The sequence below is a fragment of the Rissa tridactyla genome, chromosome 2 (genome assembly GCF_028500815.1).
Source record: "Rissa tridactyla isolate bRisTri1 chromosome 2, bRisTri1.patW.cur.20221130, whole genome shotgun sequence".
Taxonomy (NCBI): domain Eukaryota; kingdom Metazoa; phylum Chordata; class Aves; order Charadriiformes; family Laridae; genus Rissa; species Rissa tridactyla.
The window spans coordinates 9405402-9425893 of NC_071467.1; the positions used below are offsets into that span (position 1 = coordinate 9405402).

General features: G+C 38.6%; 1 protein-coding gene across 12 annotated transcripts in view; it reads right to left on the reverse strand.

The window, feature by feature from the left end:
- Positions 1-4598: 4598 nt before the first annotated feature.
- The window catches only part of PHF20L1 (PHD finger protein 20 like 1), a 62333-nt gene continuing 46439 nt past the window's right edge, over positions 4599-20492 (reverse strand). For 8 of the 12 annotated variants that reach the window (XM_054189582.1, XM_054189580.1, XM_054189581.1 and 5 more), the window contains 7 exons: positions 17337-17501; positions 16782-16963; positions 14741-14840; positions 12331-12526; positions 11555-11924; positions 7953-8118; positions 4599-6876 (listed from right to left, as the gene is read on the reverse strand). In XM_054189582.1, coding sequence (XP_054045557.1) covers positions 6734-6876; positions 7953-8118; positions 11555-11924; positions 12331-12526; positions 14741-14840; positions 16782-16963; positions 17337-17501 — 1322 coding nt within the window. In that variant the 3' untranslated portion in view covers positions 4599-6733. The remainder of the gene's footprint in view (positions 6877-7952; positions 8119-11554; positions 11925-12330; positions 12527-14740; positions 14841-16781; positions 16964-17336; positions 17502-20492) is intronic. The other 4 variants (XM_054189586.1, XM_054189585.1, XM_054189589.1 and 1 more) reach the window with 1 other exon arrangement.

Consider the following 20492-nt stretch of genomic DNA (forward strand, 5'->3'; position numbering starts at 1 on the left):
GAGCGTACACCCAACAGAGCCAGAAAGCAAGGCGAAGGACACACACGGCTCCTTCTGCCACACAACAAAGCTGTGGAATTCCATATGCCACCCCCTGGGGCGAAGATGAATGAACGAAAAAAAGACAGATTAAACTCATGGAGCACAGATCTGTCGGTGGCTGATAAAACAGATGGTCTTCATAAAGATTTTGGTACAGGAAACCTCAGTTAACCCGGCGTGAAAGACACATTAAGGGAAAGAACAATTTGTACACATCATTTATAGTCAGTATGTTTCTGCAGATACTGACGTTGTATTTCTACTGCAGATATGACACTGAACTGGCTGGGTGTTGGTCTGACGCAGCAAACCTCTGCTTTAATAAGTTCTGCTAATTAGAAAAAGCAGTTTCGTGTATTACTCCAAGATCTGAATTTGGCCTTGTATCTTACATTTGAGAGACTGCTTTGAGACTGTATCTTCAATAATGATTAAAATATCTGTTTCAGAATTAAAATTTTGAAATTTCTTGCACATTGACAATAATAACTATTTTTTGCTGTGAACAACAGAAGAATTTCTCTGTGTTAGTAATTCATTTAGATTCTGTCTGATTTCATTCCCCTGCTGCTTACATCTTGCGCCCTGTTCCACGGGACGTCTAGGACAGGAACTTTCTTAGCATCCTTTGTTTATTTCTTTCCTACTACAACAGTGTCCTCAGCAACAGTTTGTAGGCAATACTAAAATATAAGATATCACTAAAAGCAAACTGAAGTTATTTTGTAATGCCGTTGTAACAAAGGCACAAAACTCGAAACACCCTGAGGAGGCAGATGCACCTGCCCTGAAGAAGAGTCGCCATCACTGTGAACACGTTGTTGAAAGATTTTGTCTTTTGTCGTGGTTTGGGCAAAACCAGGACATCTTTCGAGGAACGAGGACATTGCAAACCCCGAAACTGTTCAACAGCAAAGCAGTTCAGAAAAATCTTCTAGTTAGTTTGCCACACAAGAAGTTAATTCTGTACTGGAACTAATTTACTGACTGCATAATTTGCCTACAGGCTAAAATACAACTGCACGTTCCCTAAAGCTTTGCAGTGTGTACAAATAAATGAGTATTGATGACAGCATAAAACTGACAGACTACAGGCTAAAAACGCCACTGAAGATTCCCTAATGCTTTAGGAGACAGACAGGCCCTCACCAGCTCGCCAAAACAAACGTCCACTGAATGGGAGCCCAGGCACGTAACAATCTCAACAGACCTTTATTGTGAGTATTAGAATGCAGTCAACATTATTGCTATTATAAAAACAAAAAACAAAAAACAAAAAACAAACAAAGAACAACCAAAAAAAAAACCCCAAAACCCAAACCAAATCACAGAATAAAGTATTTTGCTTCTCCCACAGAAGATTTAATAATAGTGCACTGCTGCCTCTCTCAGAGTGTTTAGTGACAACACACTGACGCACGTGGCTACAGCCGAACGGAGGTGGCTCGGGCCAGCTTCAAAGCAAGGCAGGCTGCTGTCTGGAGTCAACGGCAATAGAACTAGCTGAAGTTATTCAATCCATACAATAAGGCTTGGCTCATTTGCTGTTTCCACGCAGGCCTAGTGTGTACAGAAAGGGAAATTCGCTCCCGAATGATTTTTCGCGCTAGTTTGTTTTCGCCATGCGATATCCAGTTTTGTATTTGAGTTGTTCCGGCTGGCGCAGAATGGCTGCCGAACGCCCAATCCGCTCCCTGGGCAGTGTATTTTCACCATCATTATATGCTCCGAACTTGTTTTCCATATATAAACAGATATACACATAGTGTATAATACTTATTGCTAAAAGACAGACCCCCCACACCCAGGACATAACACGGTATAATAAAAAACATTACTGAAGTATTTCAAACATCCTCTGTAAAACGATCACCTAAAGCCATATGGACTCAGTACAACACAAAGAAGCTAATTAAATGTGAGACGAGCAATGGACCTTTTGAAAATGGTTAAGCCTCTGACATTAATAAGCCCTCCAAAATTAAGGTGCACATACTGTAATATTTCTAAGCAGTAGAGAGAAAAATTTATACTTCCAGTGTTCTAAACCGACTTGCAAAGGTGGGTCCCCTTTCCAAATGAATGGCATCATCGCGTGCACCCCCTTTACACACCAGCACCTCCGTGTGACTACTACCAAGGCAAGGTGGTCAGGATGGCCCGACTGAACGCTTCTTGTCACGAACCTCCGGTTTGCAGAGGGCTTCCCACCCCCGATTTTTGCTGTTGATTTTTACATCACGCTCCAGTTCAGTTCAGGACCTGTTTTGTGTCATTTAAAGCTTCAGTGAAGAAAAAAACAGTTGCGGTTTCCCTTCAAATACAAAGGAAAAAATATTCTGGTTTGCGAGCATCTAAATACTTTTATAATTTTACTGTGACATTCAAGCGACTCCTTTACATCCCAGCCTTCAGTTTGGCCAGGAGCGCTGGAGCCCAGCGGTGCCACAGGGGCTTTGCTCTAATATTCATTCAAGTCTAGTCAAGTTCGAAGCCAGCTGGGAGCAGAGGGAGATTCGCACCGTTTGCACAAGAACAGAAGAGGCTTACGACAAGAAGGCAGCAAAAAATCTAAAGATTTTGATCATGGTACACACAATCCAACCATACACAGCTCACAGGACACAAGGAAGGAGACCTTTCCCTCCAGCTGCTTCCCACAGCAGCCAAAGAACCAGGCATGAGGACGGAGAAGCGAAACCCTCCAGGCATCACAGAAGAAGAGAGAGTGCAGAAAGCTGAAGAACGAAAGGAGAAACAGATGCAAGCTGCACAACAGAGGAGCAGTACATGTAGAAGCTTAGAGGTAAAATTAAGAGACAGGTGGATGCCAGCCGCACAAGAGGACCGCACCCACAGAAGAACAGTTTCAGTTCTTTGCCACCCAGCATATATGCAAAATCTATCAGAAAACTGCAACCTATATTCTTTGACTATTTTAAAGAGGACCACAGGCTTCTACCACTGTAAATTACTCCACAGTTGTACAAAGATCTATGCATCTAAGGTCAGAATATCCGAAATACGGGCACTACTCAACCTACAGCTACCCAACAACAGGACTAGCAGGAAGCATCTTCCAACCTATTCCCTGCCGTATGACCCGAGGTACCTCCGTTTTGTAAGTGAAACACAGGGAGCCCCATCATTCGATAGCTGATCACGTCACCAAGACTACGTTTCATTTACAACTGCAAAACTGATGTCCTACTGCCATCACTGCAACTGAAAACACGGAATTCCTGATGTAGATGCCTATGGTATGGTCACAGGAAGGAGAAAGCTTTGAAATGAACCACCCTGATACCTCCATTAAAAATTAAAATCCCAACCCTTAGATAAAAAGCTGGGCATTTAAAGGCTCTAGAAGTTTGCCACTTAGCCCTGTGAAATCCCAAGAGGCTTCTGTACAATGGCATTTCCCTTTTGTTTATTACTATTAAGAACTTACATTAAGTTAAAAGAAGGCCGCAAATTTAATCAATTTTTTTTTACTTTTCTGTGCACATGTATCAAAACCAGTCCTTACATCGCCATATACTATTTCTTCCTCAGAGAGGGTCCGCCTCCTCCATCATAAAGCCCAAAGCAATTCACACCTCAATAAATGACGTTGCAAATCAGACTGCATGAAGGTCCCTGGCTTATTTACAGAGGAAGACAGATGGGAAGCGATGCCTACAGGAAAGATTCTCGTGATAAGGCCAACCAGAAGAAATACTGGTACGAGCCCGGATGCGCTGGGTTTGACTGGCCCACAAGCAAAGCAATCAACTGTAGGTTACAGTCTGTGCAAAACACTTCGCATTCTTATGGCACTTGACTTGTAAGCGTTTAAGGAAAAAAAAACCAACTTCAAAAGCATCCCAAACCTTTGAATACTTGAGAAACTGGGGCCAAAACTGACGTTCACATCTTACAGAGTAACACCACAAACTTGCGCGAGCAAGCTCAGCCGAGTTCGTGAAGCATTCAAGCGAGACGCAATGTATCACAGCACTGTCCATACGGACACGGAGGCTGTATTCCTTAGAAGATACGAATGCCTGCAGCAACCTTTATAATACGCAACTACACAAGAAAGGGAGATGAAAAAAAAATACTGAACAGATTATTTGTTTTTGTAAGCACAGTCCACCCTCAATAAGGCCGGATCCTGAGGGACAAAATTACATACTCATGTAAATTTAGAGACCGTTACACATACAAACAGAAGACAAGTGAAAGCTACTTGGGCAGCTCTGACGTTGACCTTACGGTTTCCTGTTCAGGACACTATTCCCGCATCTCCCGCACCAAGAATGACATCCATCCTCCTACCTGGAATCTCTCGGTCCACCTCCAACATTTACAACTATATTACACCACAGGCATGCACACGCATTGCATAACATTGCTACAGTGTATGCTGTATAAATTATGTAAATACACTCCACTTCGTTGCAAAGCAGTTCATCTGGATTTACACTTCTCTTATACAGTACACACAGTACCACATTCAAGGCTATGCAGCAAGTGAATAATATATAAAAGAGTCTCACATATCCAAAAGCAAGTAGGTCACTCCACTATTCATAGTTTGAAGCAGTTATTTAAGCATCCAACTATATAACACAGAGTATTTTATTAACAGTTGCTACAAAAACGTCAACAACTCCTCAGCTCTTATGTTCTTTCTGCCTTACGAAGTTGCCAATCGTGATTCCGCAATTAACTTCCTCGTTACCATACAGCTCTGGAGTGTCTCCTATAAGCTCGATGTGGCAAGACTTTTTAAATAGCAACCACTCTGTAACAGGGTTTTACGTTTCGCTTTGGACGTCACGAGTGACAACTCACTTCAGACATGGTAGACGGACGGGAAGTGTCAGGGTAGGTTTATTTGAGCAATGAACCAGCCACGCTGCTTCCTTTCTCCATAATGGTATTACCACGAAAGTTCAATGCACTGGTTGCAAAGTCTTTCCCACGTAATCCATCTTTGGCACGCTTTTCGGTTTTACGCATCCTCAAATGGCATTCCAAGATTTTTTGTGGGGTTTTTTTTGGTTTTTTTTTTTTTTTTTTTTTGATGGTCTGTACATTATAACAATCACTTCTTTTTTACATTTGTACGTAGATCAGGAAGAAAAGTGGAAAATGGAGAGTATGCAGAATAGTTTTAATAAACAGTTTTACATACAGTACCTTACATATAGAACAGTGTGTTTGCAAATTTAAATAATTTTTGAATGTACAGTGGCTTGTACTCTTATCAAAAGGTAAATTCAAGTTTACTGTCTATCGGTTCTAAAATGCATTTATACAGATAACTAGAACTGATAAACAGACGTGAGGCATAAAATGTTCAAGTATCTTAACGTCATCAGTTAAATAGCCTCCTTTTAACAGTCATATTTTACAAATTTCAAAACCTGTACATACATTATTTTCAATTTTAGAAACTGCTTGTTAAAAGGTAACATTTCATGTTAACCACCAGTTCTTATAGTCTATCGTAATAAAACTAGACATGTGTAGATATAAATGTGTATAGTATGTATATACGTACACGTGTATCTATACACATATACATACACATACAAATATGTATGTAGCACTGGGTACAGTGGCAACTTATAAGCACAGGGAAAGTCCTGGGCTCAAAATCCAGCAAGAGCTAACAGAGCAAGTAGGTTGCCTTTGGTTTCATGACGTTTCATTCACCGAAGCCGAAAGATTTTTATAAAAACCATCTTGGAGAATGTATCTTGTGACATTTATTCTAGTGGTTTAGCATTATTCACAGCCACAGACAGTTTTGCTGCTCTTGTCATTCCTCATCCCAGCTGAGGATGGTAAAGTTTCAGAGGGCCAACACCGGAACAGAGCTACCCAGGACAAAAACGGTACCTTGAATCCCAAATACTGCAATAGAACATAAAAAAATATAAACTAGATACAATTTTGGATGGATTGCTGGCACCAAGTAGGACTTTGGAAAAAAACCTTCGTCTAAGTCATAATCAAACTCTCATCCCAGTGTTTTTAATATTATTTGGCACATCTGACCACTATTTGCCACTTATGTTTTAAAGGAGCCTAAGGGTGCTGTAATAAGGATTTCTATTTAAAAAAATACTTTAAAAAAGAGACCATGATAAGTAATTTCTTTCAAAAAAATCAAAGCTAGTATGTTCATTTCCCTGAACCTACATGAGAGAAGGAAACAATCTAAAAACTTTCCTTGTAGAGAGGATACAGATCTCTCTGTGTCTATCTTTCACTAGCAAGATAAGAGGAATTCATTAAAAAAGCAGTTTGGAAGAATTTTTAGTCAGCTGAATTCTGTGAATTTAGAATTCTTTGCCAAAGGTTTCAAAATAGTAGCATTGCTCTTCAGAGAGTTTTTGTTTGTTCAACTTTCTTATATATGGGGATTTTCTTGTTTATCATGTTAAAATCATATCAGCATTTCTCAGTATGCAATATATTACATTTTGAAGCTTGGACACCGAATACTCAGATTTTCAATATAACAGATTCCTTCCTCTAGATTTCCTCTCTTCCCTCTCTAAAGCTTCAGGCTATGAATGTAATCAGCAAAGAACCAGATAAATGCTCAGCTTTCCACTGTCTTCCTGTCAGTCTTGTGGCTAGTAAGAACATTCACTGTAAAGAACCTATTTTTATTTCTTTATTCTTCCTTTTGTCATACAGAGCAAAGCGTTGCTATTTGCTGTACTTTCCCCATGTCAATTAAGAGCTGTTTGATACGTCGCTTGAGCTGAGGCAACCTTGCCAGAGGATCTGGTGGTTCCAGTTCTCCAGTGAAATCAAGCCAGCTTTCTAAAACTACAGGAGAAAAATGAAGAGGTTGATTAGAATAAATCTTCGAGAAGCAGTTTTCATAAAAATTAAACTTTTCTTTCTTACTGTCTGTCTTTTATGAGAAGGGAAAATATACTGAGGCTGTGATTTTTATTTAACAGAAGAAATGTTAATTAGGGAAACACGAACTAATTTCACTTAAACAATGCAAACGTATCTTCCAATTTACAATCTACACACATGAAAGAAACCTCAGTTCAGAGCTTTCTGGCTATGACAGTTCTGCAAGAGAAAATGCAATCCTTAAATGCAAGACTTGCTTCTGTCACTTTAGCAGGCTCCTGTTTACAAGGTCCAGGTTACAGGATGTTTTTTTCCTCCAATCTTTTTCAAGGAATTTCTATGCTTGTAGAGACAGAGAAGGGGAAAGGTCAACCCTGTTAGCCTAGAAATACTGCCTAGTACAAGCAGGAATATTGAAAGCAAAACTGCAAATGGGAATAAGGGAACTTTATTTGTCAAAATATCATTAAGGACTCCTATGACTAGACTACAAGCTCCTCTCATTCTTTATTTCTATGATTGGTGAGTAAACTTACATGCTGTCAGATTTACTTCTACACTACAATGTCATTCAAGTTTTCTCACGGAGCCTGATTTGTCTGCCTGAAACTAGTTACTTACTAATATACAGCAAACCGAAGTTGACAGCAGAATGAACGTTGGGTTTTTTTTCTTAAATATTGTCAAATACTAGAACAATCAGGCCAAAACCACTCCAGGCGTATAAAAATCCACCAACTTTATGAACCACGTCTGGACAGAGACAAGTTATCTAAGCTTTCTGAAGTCTGCCTAATATCAGAAACTGGAGCTACATTTTCAGCGGCCCTGAGTGCTTAAGCTACTTTATTGGGCAGTCAAAACTTGTGGAAGAGGGTTGGAGCATCAAGGGTACAAGCTCTGGTCATAATATTGGGTACCCAAATTTGAACACAATACTTAAAAATCCATCCTCAGTGCCTCAGATCACTTTCAACACGGTCGCTATGAAAGATGCTGTTACAGGTATATTAACAAGTATCTGGCAATGCAGTTACCATCAACTTCTTTTTCAATCAGGTCCATTCTGCTGGTGACTTCGTTCTGTACATTCTCTATATGGGTAAGGAGATTTAGCTGCCATTGAAGATGTGTGTCCACTTGTTCTTCTGAGCCTTTTCTTTCATTACAAACAAACACAGTGTTGCCTTCAGCAGAATTCTTCTTCATAGCAGCGACAGAAAGAAAAAAAAATGCCATTTAAGACGTTTTTTCATTATTTTTTTTTTTTTTTAATTTCTGGTGTTGATTTCAACACTTGAGTCACATGATAAACTATGATGTTTTAGAATTGTACTTCTGTCTACTTGACTAAAAGCACACTCAAAGAGCCATGTACCATGACAAATCAATAAACTAACACAAGCAAAATGCAAATTCCATAGAAATGAGCATGTACAGCACTTGAGGAGACAAGGTAAAATTTACCGGCTCAAGCACTTTGTTTAATGCAGTAAGCCTGACTGCATTTCTGTGCCCTTTTTATACAAATCATGACTTAAAGCATTAAGTGCACTGCTCTACTGTCACCAAAAGTGTGCAAAAACCTTAACGTTTGTTTCATCTTCAGCCAGAGAATGAAGGAAAACTCCCTAAAATGCAGTAATATCCAAGATATCGAAGTCATTATTTTGCTCAAATAACCTGGACGTTCCATTTGCTGATGAGGACAAAAGACTTCTCTCTTCCTACCATCGCTATGGTCCCATATAACTTGCAAGCACAAGTCTGGGACAGAATTGAACACGTTTGGGGATAGCTACGAGGGCAGTAACATGCAGAGTTGTGGCAAACACAATATCTGAGGAAGACTGACTTCTTTGAAATAATTAGGATCTTCACAGCAAGTCAGAGATAACACACAAGCTCCTCATCTTTCTGTATTTGACATTTCAGCTAACGGAAATAACCAAAGGAAGCATACCAGATTTAATGAGTTAAAATATTCAGTACCTCCATGAATTAGCACGATTCATAGTTTCTATTTTATATCCGCTATGACTTCATAGCTCATGAAGCTCTTTCACTATCAATGATTCTGTTTTAGGGACTAAAACACTGGATACGTGTGCTCACACAGTGTAAGTTCACGACAAATGCCAGAGGAGTAAGTTTCATCATATTAACACACTTTTCTGATAAAATGCTCAAGCTAATTTTTTTTCAAGTCACATAACAGACAATACCATTTTTTTTTCTTCAGTGTTTTTCTTCATTTCTTTTTCTAGCAAAGAATGGAAAGAGTAAGAAGAGTGAGGAAGAAGAAAATTGCGACTGATGGATTTTAAGTTACTTCTTAAACAGTCACTTTTTTGCTTAAGACTCAAAATCCATTAAAAAAAAAAGTCAAACTTGGACCAACCTGCCGGTAGCTTTAAGAGAGGGTCCTGGAGGACAAGTATTGTTAATACTCAAAATATTAACTAAAGGGCTTAAGGGTATTTACCAAAGATAGATTTTGAAAGTCAGGAAAGCCTCTAAACTCTCAAACCTTTCAGGTAAAATCTTTCATCTCTCAAGGCATCAGGTCTGTCTCAACAGTGTTTTCCCTATTCAAACTATTAATCTTTGTAAAGGATATTTTCAACGTAAATAAGAAATGCCCTATTTCTTACAATTTTCAGACCCTCTCTAAAACCATGAGAGAAGAATGACATTTTTCCCTCTCTACATAAGGACTCAAGTCCATAACTGTAGAACCAAGATCATCTGTTACTTGATTCTTTCAAATGCCCACATGAACATATCTTAAAGATAAATAACTTAATATCTAAATAACATAATAAAATATTTTCTTTTCCTTTTAATGACCTTTATATTTGTTCAAAAGGTTAGTAAGTGCTCCTTGGAAAAAAACCCTCAAGATCAAACAGGTCCTCCTCTAAGTTAAGAGATCAATGGAGGCAATCAGGGAGCGGTGGCACAGGTAGCAAAAGAAGCAGAGCACAGGATCCAGCTCACAAAGGAGAAATAAACAGGAGGTTCAGGTGGGAAAGGCTCGTGCTTTCAGAAACGAGAACAAGGAAACTAAATACAATTTTAAAGATGATGTGTAGTCCAAAAAGGGTCTTGATAATAAGCAATCTGAACACTGTTTATACGAGAAAAGAAGATATGTAATGGAACTGTAGATTAAGACAAGACAAAACAGTATGGAAAACCAGAATATTTAAGGCTCTGAGGGATGCAAGAAGGGAGACTGCAAAGTCCCAACCAAAACTTTGACAAGGAGAGGTGAAGAAGGCACCTTACAGAGAAGTTGGTTCGTGTAAAAACGGCACTTCAATGTCAGTATCATCACGGTTTTAAGGGAAGTACAAACAGGTTCATGGAGAAACCAAGGGGAGCTTTTCAATGTGTATTAAATCTGGACAGGAAGCCTTATTTCAGCTACCAAGGCAGACTACTGACAACAAGGTGAACCAAGGTCTTCCAAAGAAAAGAGTACTCTGACGTTGCCGCAATCAGATCTCTTCCTAGATACACGCTTCAGCCTCTGAAGGAAACTGGAGTTTTGTTTCACTGCTCACATGTATTTTCTTTTCATTCTGAAAGTATTTACGCTATTTACAATGACAATTTAAGCTACTGTTTGAAGGAAAGTGTACTTTACACCACTGCATGTCTCCTTACTATACAAACTGAACATAATCATGCAATTTAGCATACAGTTATTTCTAACTAGAATGAGCCAAAGTTTTCCATTCAGACGATACAGCTTACATGTCACATTTAAAACTAAAATTAAAAGAAAACAAACAAACCATATCTTACTCATTTCTTCCACACCAGAAAGTGTACTTCAAAAGGGAGATGAGTTGGGTCATTTATTCTCACACAGTTGGTATTGTAGAAAACAGAAAGGTTTGTTTCACTTTGGTTTTTGCTCAAAGAGAACTCTTCACTAAAAACCAGACTAACAAGTTTCAGACCTTTTTCAGAGTAATGGCTTCAAACCATTAATGCAAAAATGAGAGAGAAATGCGTTAAGCAGCCAAACATAATCCTGACTAACAGCCTGTGACACGTTTGATTAGAAGAAATGCGCAATATAAAGGACTCAAAAGATGTTGCACATGAGGTGAAATTAGTTGGTCAGTAAATCATTACTTGTGGACAGAATTCTAGACAGTGTTGCTCTTAGAACAAGAATATGCTACAATAATAAACACTGTTACAAATCTCAGTTTAACACCACCACCAAAGAAACTCCACTTACAGAAAACAGAATTGAGAGAAAAGAGGAAGCTTGTCCCGTTTTCTTCATCTCGCAAAAAACACGTAAATTCTGTTTCAAGACTCTGCATTTTAAGCATAGGATTGTTTCTTGCCCGAAAAGACTGGATTAAGCATAAACAGTTTTAGCATAGGCAATATTTTAACCACACTTTGCGTTTCATTCACCAGCTGAAATGGGTATACTTCACCCAAAACTTTCTCAGTGGTATAACTTTGCTTGTAGTGATTTCTACCAACTTATTTGATAGAGTATGTCGACTTACAACAATGAACGTTTCTAAATACTTGAATGTGGTGAGTTTTATCAGATTGAACATATTTTTCCAACTAAGAAACTACCCAGATGAAGAATGATACTTACCTGCTCATTCAGGCCATCATCTTTAAAAGAATATTGTAAACAGTTTTTATTCTCAGTGTGAAATTCCTGATCTTCCTCAAAACTACTTGTATCTTCATCATCTGAGCTCATAAGATCAGTGACTGCTTTGCAGTCGTGACGAAAACTCTGTGGTTTTTGGTAACTGTGCTCACTTGTGATGTATGTTTCTTCCATCTTCTGGGGTATACTGGGCGGCTCTTTATGGTTTTGACCATGACACGTCCTTTCAGTTGGATTAACAGCATCCGGCAAAGTCACTAATTTTTTCTCTACCCCAACAGTTATTTGTTCTTGTTCTTTTCGCATCCCTGAATAAGCCCAGAGATGAAGGTCTGGGTGATGCTTATTTCTGCAACAAAGGGGAGGAAAAAAAGCAAATTACAGAGAATGCCATTTATAGCATGGAACTATTAAGCATCCACAGCTGCTAGATCACAGCTATCAATAAGGACCATTATCAAACATGTAAGTATTCCTAGGTCACGTATCAATTTAGGATAAATCCAGAATGTCCATTTAACACAAAACTGAATATTAAAAAAATATCACCAATAATCCCAATACACCAGATCCACTCAGGTTCTGAACACCTAACTCTCACTGAACCTGGAGGTACTCTACAGCCTGCACTTGAATTATTTGGACTAATACACATGAAAGAAGTCTAACGTGAGATAATAATACATATGGAACAACAGCAGTCTGTGCTACCTAAATATATAAAGATGGAGAATAAACCCTGGACTGATACTTACTTTAATATCCCAATCTTCAACTGCAGTCCATGCAGTATTTCAGTCACACCATATACATCTGCCAGTAGGTGATGCGTTGACACAATCTTTTTGGCATTAAGATGAGAGTAGTTTTCTTTCAAAAATGATAATCCACACATGTGTCCATTGTTTAGCCAGTCTTTATCATAAAGATATTTGGCACTCCACCTCTGACCTGCGATAAGCAATAAACAAATTGAGGGCCATCTAAAGCCACAGCAGAACTGTATTTAAAACTAGAGTGCTATAACTATATGCTGTACTCTCCTCAATGTCTCCCAACAAACATGAAAGAATGACTCAAGCAAGATCTCGCTATTGATATTTTAAAATATAGTTTTCATGGATTAAGAGGAAACTTAACACTTACAAAAACAAAAATAAACCTGAAATCTCAACACCTCTCTAAATGGCATTTGAAATGAAAACCTAATCACCTTTATGATCAAAGTACAGGATACTAAGAACTGTGCTATTATCAATCTAACTGCCAAAAAAAAAAAGTTTAAATTGGCATTTTATTTATCTAACTACTGCAGCTTACTTAAAAAAAAAAAAAAAAAAAAAAAAGAAAAACAAAGTTACAAGAGAAATGTTAGAGAGTGGATCTTATATGGACATATCCAAAACACCTAGTTTGTTTCTAAAAGACAGATATTATGCCTCAATACTGAAAAGTCAATATCTATTTTGTAGGAGTCAGGAACAGGCTTCGTGAAAAGCTGACATTTCAAAAGTTATCTGACAGCAGAGCTCTTACACTCTCCTTTGAGGTGCCTTTTACCAGACACTACAAGACAGGATCCCGATGTAAGTGGGCCTTAGGTCTCCCATGCCACGCTACCATCTACAGTCTTAACCCAACAGGCATGAAAGAGTATTTAGCTAATGCTTCTATAGTAACTCAATAACTATTTAAAAGTAAAAAATGAAAAAAAAAAACGAAAAACAAATCTAGAAATGTGTAATGCTAATTATTCCAATATTATTGTTTACAATGAGTAACCCAGACAAACAGACTGACTAAGACCGCAATATCTTACACTCAATTTCATATCAGACTATCATCATATACAGAACAAAGAATGGGTTGATGGAAGCCCTTCATACCTTTCAGGAGAATACCCTGTCTATCTCCTTTCTGCCCATTATCCCAATACACTTTAAAATACTGACATTGTGAATGACCTTTTTCTCCTGACATAGAAAGAAAAGAAGTAATGGTTAGGAAGGGAGAGAAGATAAAAATTAGGGACACAGTCTCTGCATAGCAGGGGATAACGAAGTACCTAGTACAGTGCAGGAAAGACACATGACAAATTAGTTGGTTTTAATACAAAAAAGTTTGGCTGCTCAAAGAACATACCACACAGTGCTATCAAACAAGACTCTATACCACCCACTTAGACTCAGATCGGGGCAAATGGAAAGTCACATCTGTCCAGCATTATTTTCCTAAATTTTCTTCTCAAAAATAACTAATAAAACTTGCGCTGTTTTATACATCTGCAAACAGTTTTCAGATTTCATTTTTTAAATTCAGAATGAAACTCAGTTTGAGGGTGTAGTCTCATTTCCCTTTTGAAACAGCTGGACTGCTGGATATTTCACCAAGAGACACGTACATGAGTTTGTATAAATTGTCAGGAAAAATACTAAAAATTTTCTTCCAAATTGTACAGTTTTTCTCCAAATAACTGCTAAGAAAAATGGGCTTATGGACAGAATCATTTTTAAAATCAACATTTTCCTCATCAAATTGAATCAGTTTAAAAGTAAATATACTTTTCCTAATGCTTAGCATTTCAAACTTATCCTGACAATCCTAAGTTCAAGATGTGCTGTTCGTGCACTATCATTTACCATAAAAAGTGCTAGATTTTTTCATATTTTATATATTCAGTTCCACACCTTTATTTACACAATTCTGTACAAATGCAAACATTATAAAATTGCAATTGATATGAAATTCCATCCACAGCATACTTGAGTGTACTGTAGTAATGAGTCCTTTTTCTCTAAAAAAATATTTAAATGAACAGATGTGATGCCAAGCAGAGGCAAAACAGATGGCTGAACAAGAATGATTTGTTTAGAAAGACTCTTCAAACTACGATGACGTGAAAAAGTGCTAAGGTTTTGGGGGAAGGAGGTTTCAACAACTAAAGTGATGGTAATTAAGATGATGAATGAGACTTAGCAGAGCTGAACAAGATGTTACTAACAGGAAAGGAAGTTGCTACTCACAGCCAAACTTGGAAGCACTTGCCCCAAAGAAGTATAACAGATAACACAAAACAGACAAATCTTTAACAGTTTAAGCAATGCATAACATCTCTGCTTAAAAATCCTAAGCAGCCCATTGCAGATAAAGGTGCTTTATCCCTACCTGGTGGATCTCTGCAGATGTAACAGATGTACTGCTCTGGAATGCTGTCCTCCAGCAGTCCCATGCACACACTGTGCTGCCAACACAAGCACTCTTCACACTGACATCAGGGGAAAAAAAAGAGGAAAAAAAGAGCACAAACTAAAACTGAGATAATTAAAAAAAAATAAAATCAGAAGCTATTTCTTGTCAAAATGCAGAGAACAGCAGTTTAACTTAAATATCTGGTTTGAGTAAGATTATTTTAGTTGGGCAATTTGTGTTTGGGTAGGCAAAGACATCAAGCTAAAAAATAGCTCTAGTTCTGAAAGTTACCTCAACCACAAATTCCAGACTGGGGAAAAAAAAAAATTGAAGATGTAATATTTAATAATATTTTATTACAACATTCAGTATTTTAGCACCTAAATATTTAGTAGTGAAACATAAGACAGGAGTATAATATTACAGTAAAGTAGAAAGATAATGTAATACATTACAGCATAACAGTGAAAAGTAGAAAACTCTTCAGTTTAATTATTTATATTTACAAAGCATCTCTCCAGTGCGCTAGAAAGATGTGTTTTTAATATCGCACCAATGGAAAATCTAAAAGAAAAAGAAAATGAAGAGAAAATGAAAGAGGAGAAACAAGAGAACAGGAGAGCAAAATAGAAGTGGTAAGACATGAGGGTCTAGAAACAGCAAACTGGTTGCTCTCAGTGAGACAAGGCATGAAGAGGAAAAACCAGGCTGTCACTGGACTTCAGAAACAGGCAGGAAACTACCACTTAAAAACATATTTCCTTTTCTCAACTCTGTGTTTGCCTGTGTTCTAAATATCTGCTGGTTTACTACAGAAAGTCTCTCCTCTTTGCTTTGACATGCTTTTGAGCATCATCAACCTATTCAAAACACTGAAGTCACCTTTCCTCTCGTCCTACTGCTATGGCTATGATTTCCTCTCCCCTCTCTGAAAGTTTCTACACCAGTCCATTTTTCACATTATTACCGTAGCTGAACTCCTGCTTCGTTCCTCCAACACAGCACAGCCTTTCAGTAATGTGTTCCCAGGGACAGTCTCTGTGTCCTTCACTTTCAGGTCTTTCTGTCATTTCCAAAAGACTTTAAGTGACAGCCACACTTGCCTTCCTTCAAATCTCAACTAAAAAGGCTCTGTATTTTCAACAGAAACTGTACCACATTAATAGTTGAATACCAACCTGTCTTTTGAGTGAAGGGAAAAAAAAAAAAAAAAAAAAACCACACCACAAGAACTTCATGGCTTTTATAAAGTTACTGATAAGCGAGTTCTTCCTCACTGTTGTTTGCATCTGATCTAATCACTGTATTATGAATTCCTTGAGACAAAGACTTTAAATTGTTCATTACTAGATGGGAAATGCTCCCCTCACTGGAGTACAAATAAATAAGCAGCAGTAGTTGCAATCCACCAGCACCTGAATGCTATGCAGACACTCTATGCTCCTCTTCCCTTTTTTCTACACCAAGTAAGACTTAAATTCTTAGCAGTTTCTAAAAACAGGCACTGATTTCTAGTTTGAGAACTGCTGTTCTAACGATGAAGAATGCATATCACACACACATCACAGTGACAATATTAACGTCTGTATAGCAAAGATCTTGGGTACAGCTGAGGAACATTTAGAGTGAGCAGAGTGGTTTCTACGATTGGTACCGCAAAGCACAAGGGCCAAACCAAGAGGGCTGGTACAATCGGGATGGTCTGTGGACAGAAGCGATGATTCGTGTGTGGGAGAGGATACTTTATTCCAAAGTTATCAACTGGCTATAAAGAAAAACATTACCTTTCCTTCCAAACCTGTTCTACATATCAATTTGTTAGGGAAACCCCATCCTAGAGTAATAGTTCTGCATACGTGGAACAGAGTCACACCAAGTGCAGAACACAGAAATACTTTGTAATCGTTCACTTTATTTACAGCTCTCTACATTAACTTCAGTCTCCAACACATCAAAAGGGCAACTTCACAAGCAAGAAATTCACATGGAAAATACATCCCTCCCCAGATTTCTTTACCTGAATCATAAAGCCATTTTCTTCATCCAGTTCACAAATGCATCTAACAATTTCATTGAGAGCATCATCTTCATCCTGAGACTCTTCAAAGTTAGTTGAATCAAAATCCTGATTGTATTCATCACCACTAAGTAACAAACTTTCTGTAGAGGAATCATCCAAGAACTCCACATCTGACAGGTCTAGTAAAAATAAATATATGTGAAATTCTGTGTGCAGAGATACAATATTTTATGGAGATAAAAGGGGTTTTTGGCAGTTAAAAATCTTAGTCTGCATACACAAACACACTGCTGGTATATTAGATTTCTTGATGAATTCTGCAAAATGCCTTTAATATCATCTCCTCAGAAGCAGAGTAGCAACACTTAACCAAAACAAGTACAATGCAGAACAGCTTGAGGAGTGTAAGCATTTTGATTTAAATAGATGAAGTAAAATCGGTCACCATATTTATAGCTACAATCACAAACATAAACCAAATAATTTCCTTTAAAACTCTCATTCTTAAAGAATTAAACCTACAAACTGAAAAATGCTGTTCAGCCAACCTACTTTCTCCACTAAGGTCAACAGACAAGATAGCTCTTGGATACTGGTATGATGTATTCTTCTCTGAGAACATGCTGCGCAAAGTCAGAGAGCTCCCGGAGGACCGTGTTAATGGAGAGGAGCACCTGTCCAAGAACTCAACAGAACTATCTTCATAATCTGAATAATCTGAAAAGTTAAAGAAAATAAGTCGCTGTTATAAACGTAGAGAAAAGTTTACGACACAAATGAAAAAAAAAAAGAAAGAATATTTAAGTATACTGCAACATTACGTTCAGAAGTAAAGCATATCAACATTGAGGCATTAGGATGATGAAACTCTAAGTATGAAATGGCAAAAGCTCTTCATAAAATATTTTATTAAAAAAAATTCCAGTGAGAAATACAATGAAGTTTAATAGCTAAGACAAGCATTACCCCTTTAACTCCCCCTTCCCCCATCTCTGAATGTACAGAGGAATAATTTTTCCTAGAAGATTATGCAGTCGTCTTTTTCCACAATTCATCCTGTACCATCTGCAATCCTTAGAGATGCTGCTGGTAGCTCTCTCGTTTTGCCTTAGGTCTACCTACTAACATTGTTACGTAGAAGGAACTGCAGACAGTCCTGTCAGGTTAAGTGAAAAAAGCTCATCTGCACCCCTGCAGAGGGGCACAGGGAGCCCAAAGAAAACCCTTCTGGGATGCTCCGAAGCCCAGCTCAGGAGCCATCAGCTGTTGATGGGCCGACGGCTGCTGGGATGGGCACGGGACCATCCCAGTAGGGTATGCAAAGCTCAGAGGAGCATGATGAGCTGTCAAACACACCCTGCCCAGGCCCCTCCCAGGGATGTCCCAGCAGTGTCATCACCCCATTATCCAGGTGTGAAACCCATCACAATGCGTTACCCAGAGCAGCTCTCCAGATCACCTTTTGGACTAATGGCGGTTGCCTAATATCTAATCTAAATCTCCCCTCTTTCATTTTAAAACTGTTAGCCCTCGTCCTATCACTGCACTCCCTGATAAAGAATCCCTCCTCATCCTTCAGGCAGGCCCCCTTTAGGTACTGGAAGGGGCTATAAGGTCTCCCTGAAGCCTTCTGTATTCGAGGCTAAACAACCTCTCAGCCTCTCCTCCCAGGTGAGGTGCTCCAGTCCCCTAATCATCTTTGTAGCCCTCCTCTGGACCCACTTGAGCAGGTCCATGTCTGTTTTATGCTGGTCAAATGGTAATTAAGAGTAGCTACCCATTTACTCCTCCTTCAAACTTATTACTTTGAATATAAGCAAGTCATTTGATTTCTACGCATTCATCCTTCTGTAATAAGCATGCCTGCTACCACCTGTATCTACAGTTTTCTTGCAACGGGTTCCACAACATGCATCTCTTGTAAACACCTTGCATAAAGCCACTGCTCATATTTACTTTCTCCTGTCAGAAACACACTCACCGGAGTGTCTACTGCATTTCCTAAGTATATTCACTGGAGGGGAGTCAACTCAATGAGCAGTTGTGTTAATTACTTCAAGTCATACTGCTGTTGACCTCACTGTGACAGAACAGTGTAAGTGACAGAAATTACCTACGTTCTGTGTTACATGGGTTTTATATGAACATTGATTGACAAACGAGCATATAGCCAGAGCACAAAAATGTTTTTCTTGGGATTTTTTGTTTGCTTTAAAGCCTTGCATAAAACCTATCTGGATCACACAACATGCCCACTCCCTCTTCTTCCCCAAGATGCCTCCATTTGATTCCAAAGGAACGGAGGATGCCTCACACCCTTTCATTTCTGCCATGCCCTGAAAGTAGAGTGAGCTTGTCCCGGAGAAAAACGACTTCTTTTGACAGATCATTTTTCAATGGGCTTTTTCAAGGTCAGACACTAGAGTCAGAATCTGCCACAGCATTTGTCTTTTTTTCTCCACCAGTTAAAAAAAAAAATATCCAGGCAGAACATCTCTGGATTTTTAGAAACAGATTCTCACAAGATGAATTTGCAAAGAATAAAATGCACAAGTTTTTCCTCACACTGCTTTCTGCATCTGGATTTAAGATTTCTATTTTTTGCAGCATTGGACATATACAGAATCACAGAATCCTCACGGTTGGAAAGGACCCCCCACAAACAAACAACCTACAATCTCTGCCACTAGAGCACACCCTGAAGTGCCACATCTAGACGTTTCTTAAATACCTCTAGGGATGGTGACTCAACCCCCTCCCTGGGCAGGCTGTTCCAGTGCCTGACCACTCTTTCAGTAAAGTCATTCTTCCTAATGTCTAATCTAAACCTCCCCTGGCGCCACTTCAGATCGTTTCCTCTGGTCCTGTCATTATTCCCTTGGGAGAAGAGGCCAACAACCACCTCTCTACAACATATAGTTTTCTCCTAATATTTACAATCTTTGGATATGTACAGCCCCTAGCAGCCGGGACCTAATTGTGGTACCTCTGCCAAGTTTCTAAGTTTCAAGACAAGTTGGCAAAAAAACCCAGAGTAATAAAAAGAAGGAAAAAGAAAACAACCACAAAATCACAACAAACCACTTTACAACCTCAAGAAGATAAAACCAAAGAACAACACTGGGCAGAAGAACACAGCTCTGATGTGAATTTGCAAGAGGTGCTCGATTTGATTCAGTTTGGATGAATAGGGTTTGCAGAACCTGTTGCATGTGGGAGCTGTATGGAACCAGAGAAGAAGCTGCACCCCAGGCAGCACCAAGCCTGAGACTCTCCGATCTCAAGCACAGCACTTCATGAAGTAGCAAAGTATCCAAAGCTCAGATGAGAACCACCAGGCTGACCAGCTCCTCCCAAACCTTCTATATCATGCACGTCAGCCGTTTCTGATGATTCACCTACATTCCAGAATTCAACACCAACGATGACAGATAACCTCAATTTACCCTTTTCTTTGGAAATACATGAAACAGAAGCCTTGGGGAAATATGATGTCAATGTCTCCCCATTACAAAAATATACATTTGTAGTTTTAAACTTATTTCAAATCTGTAGCTTAACTTGTTACCTATTAAAACAGTTCTGTTCAAAAGATCTTTTTTCAAATATTTCAATCGTTATTTCTTTTTATGCAAGTTATTTTTAACTTATGCAAGTTCTTTTTCAAACAGTTTTACACCAACACTCAGTGTCATACACTCAAAGGAT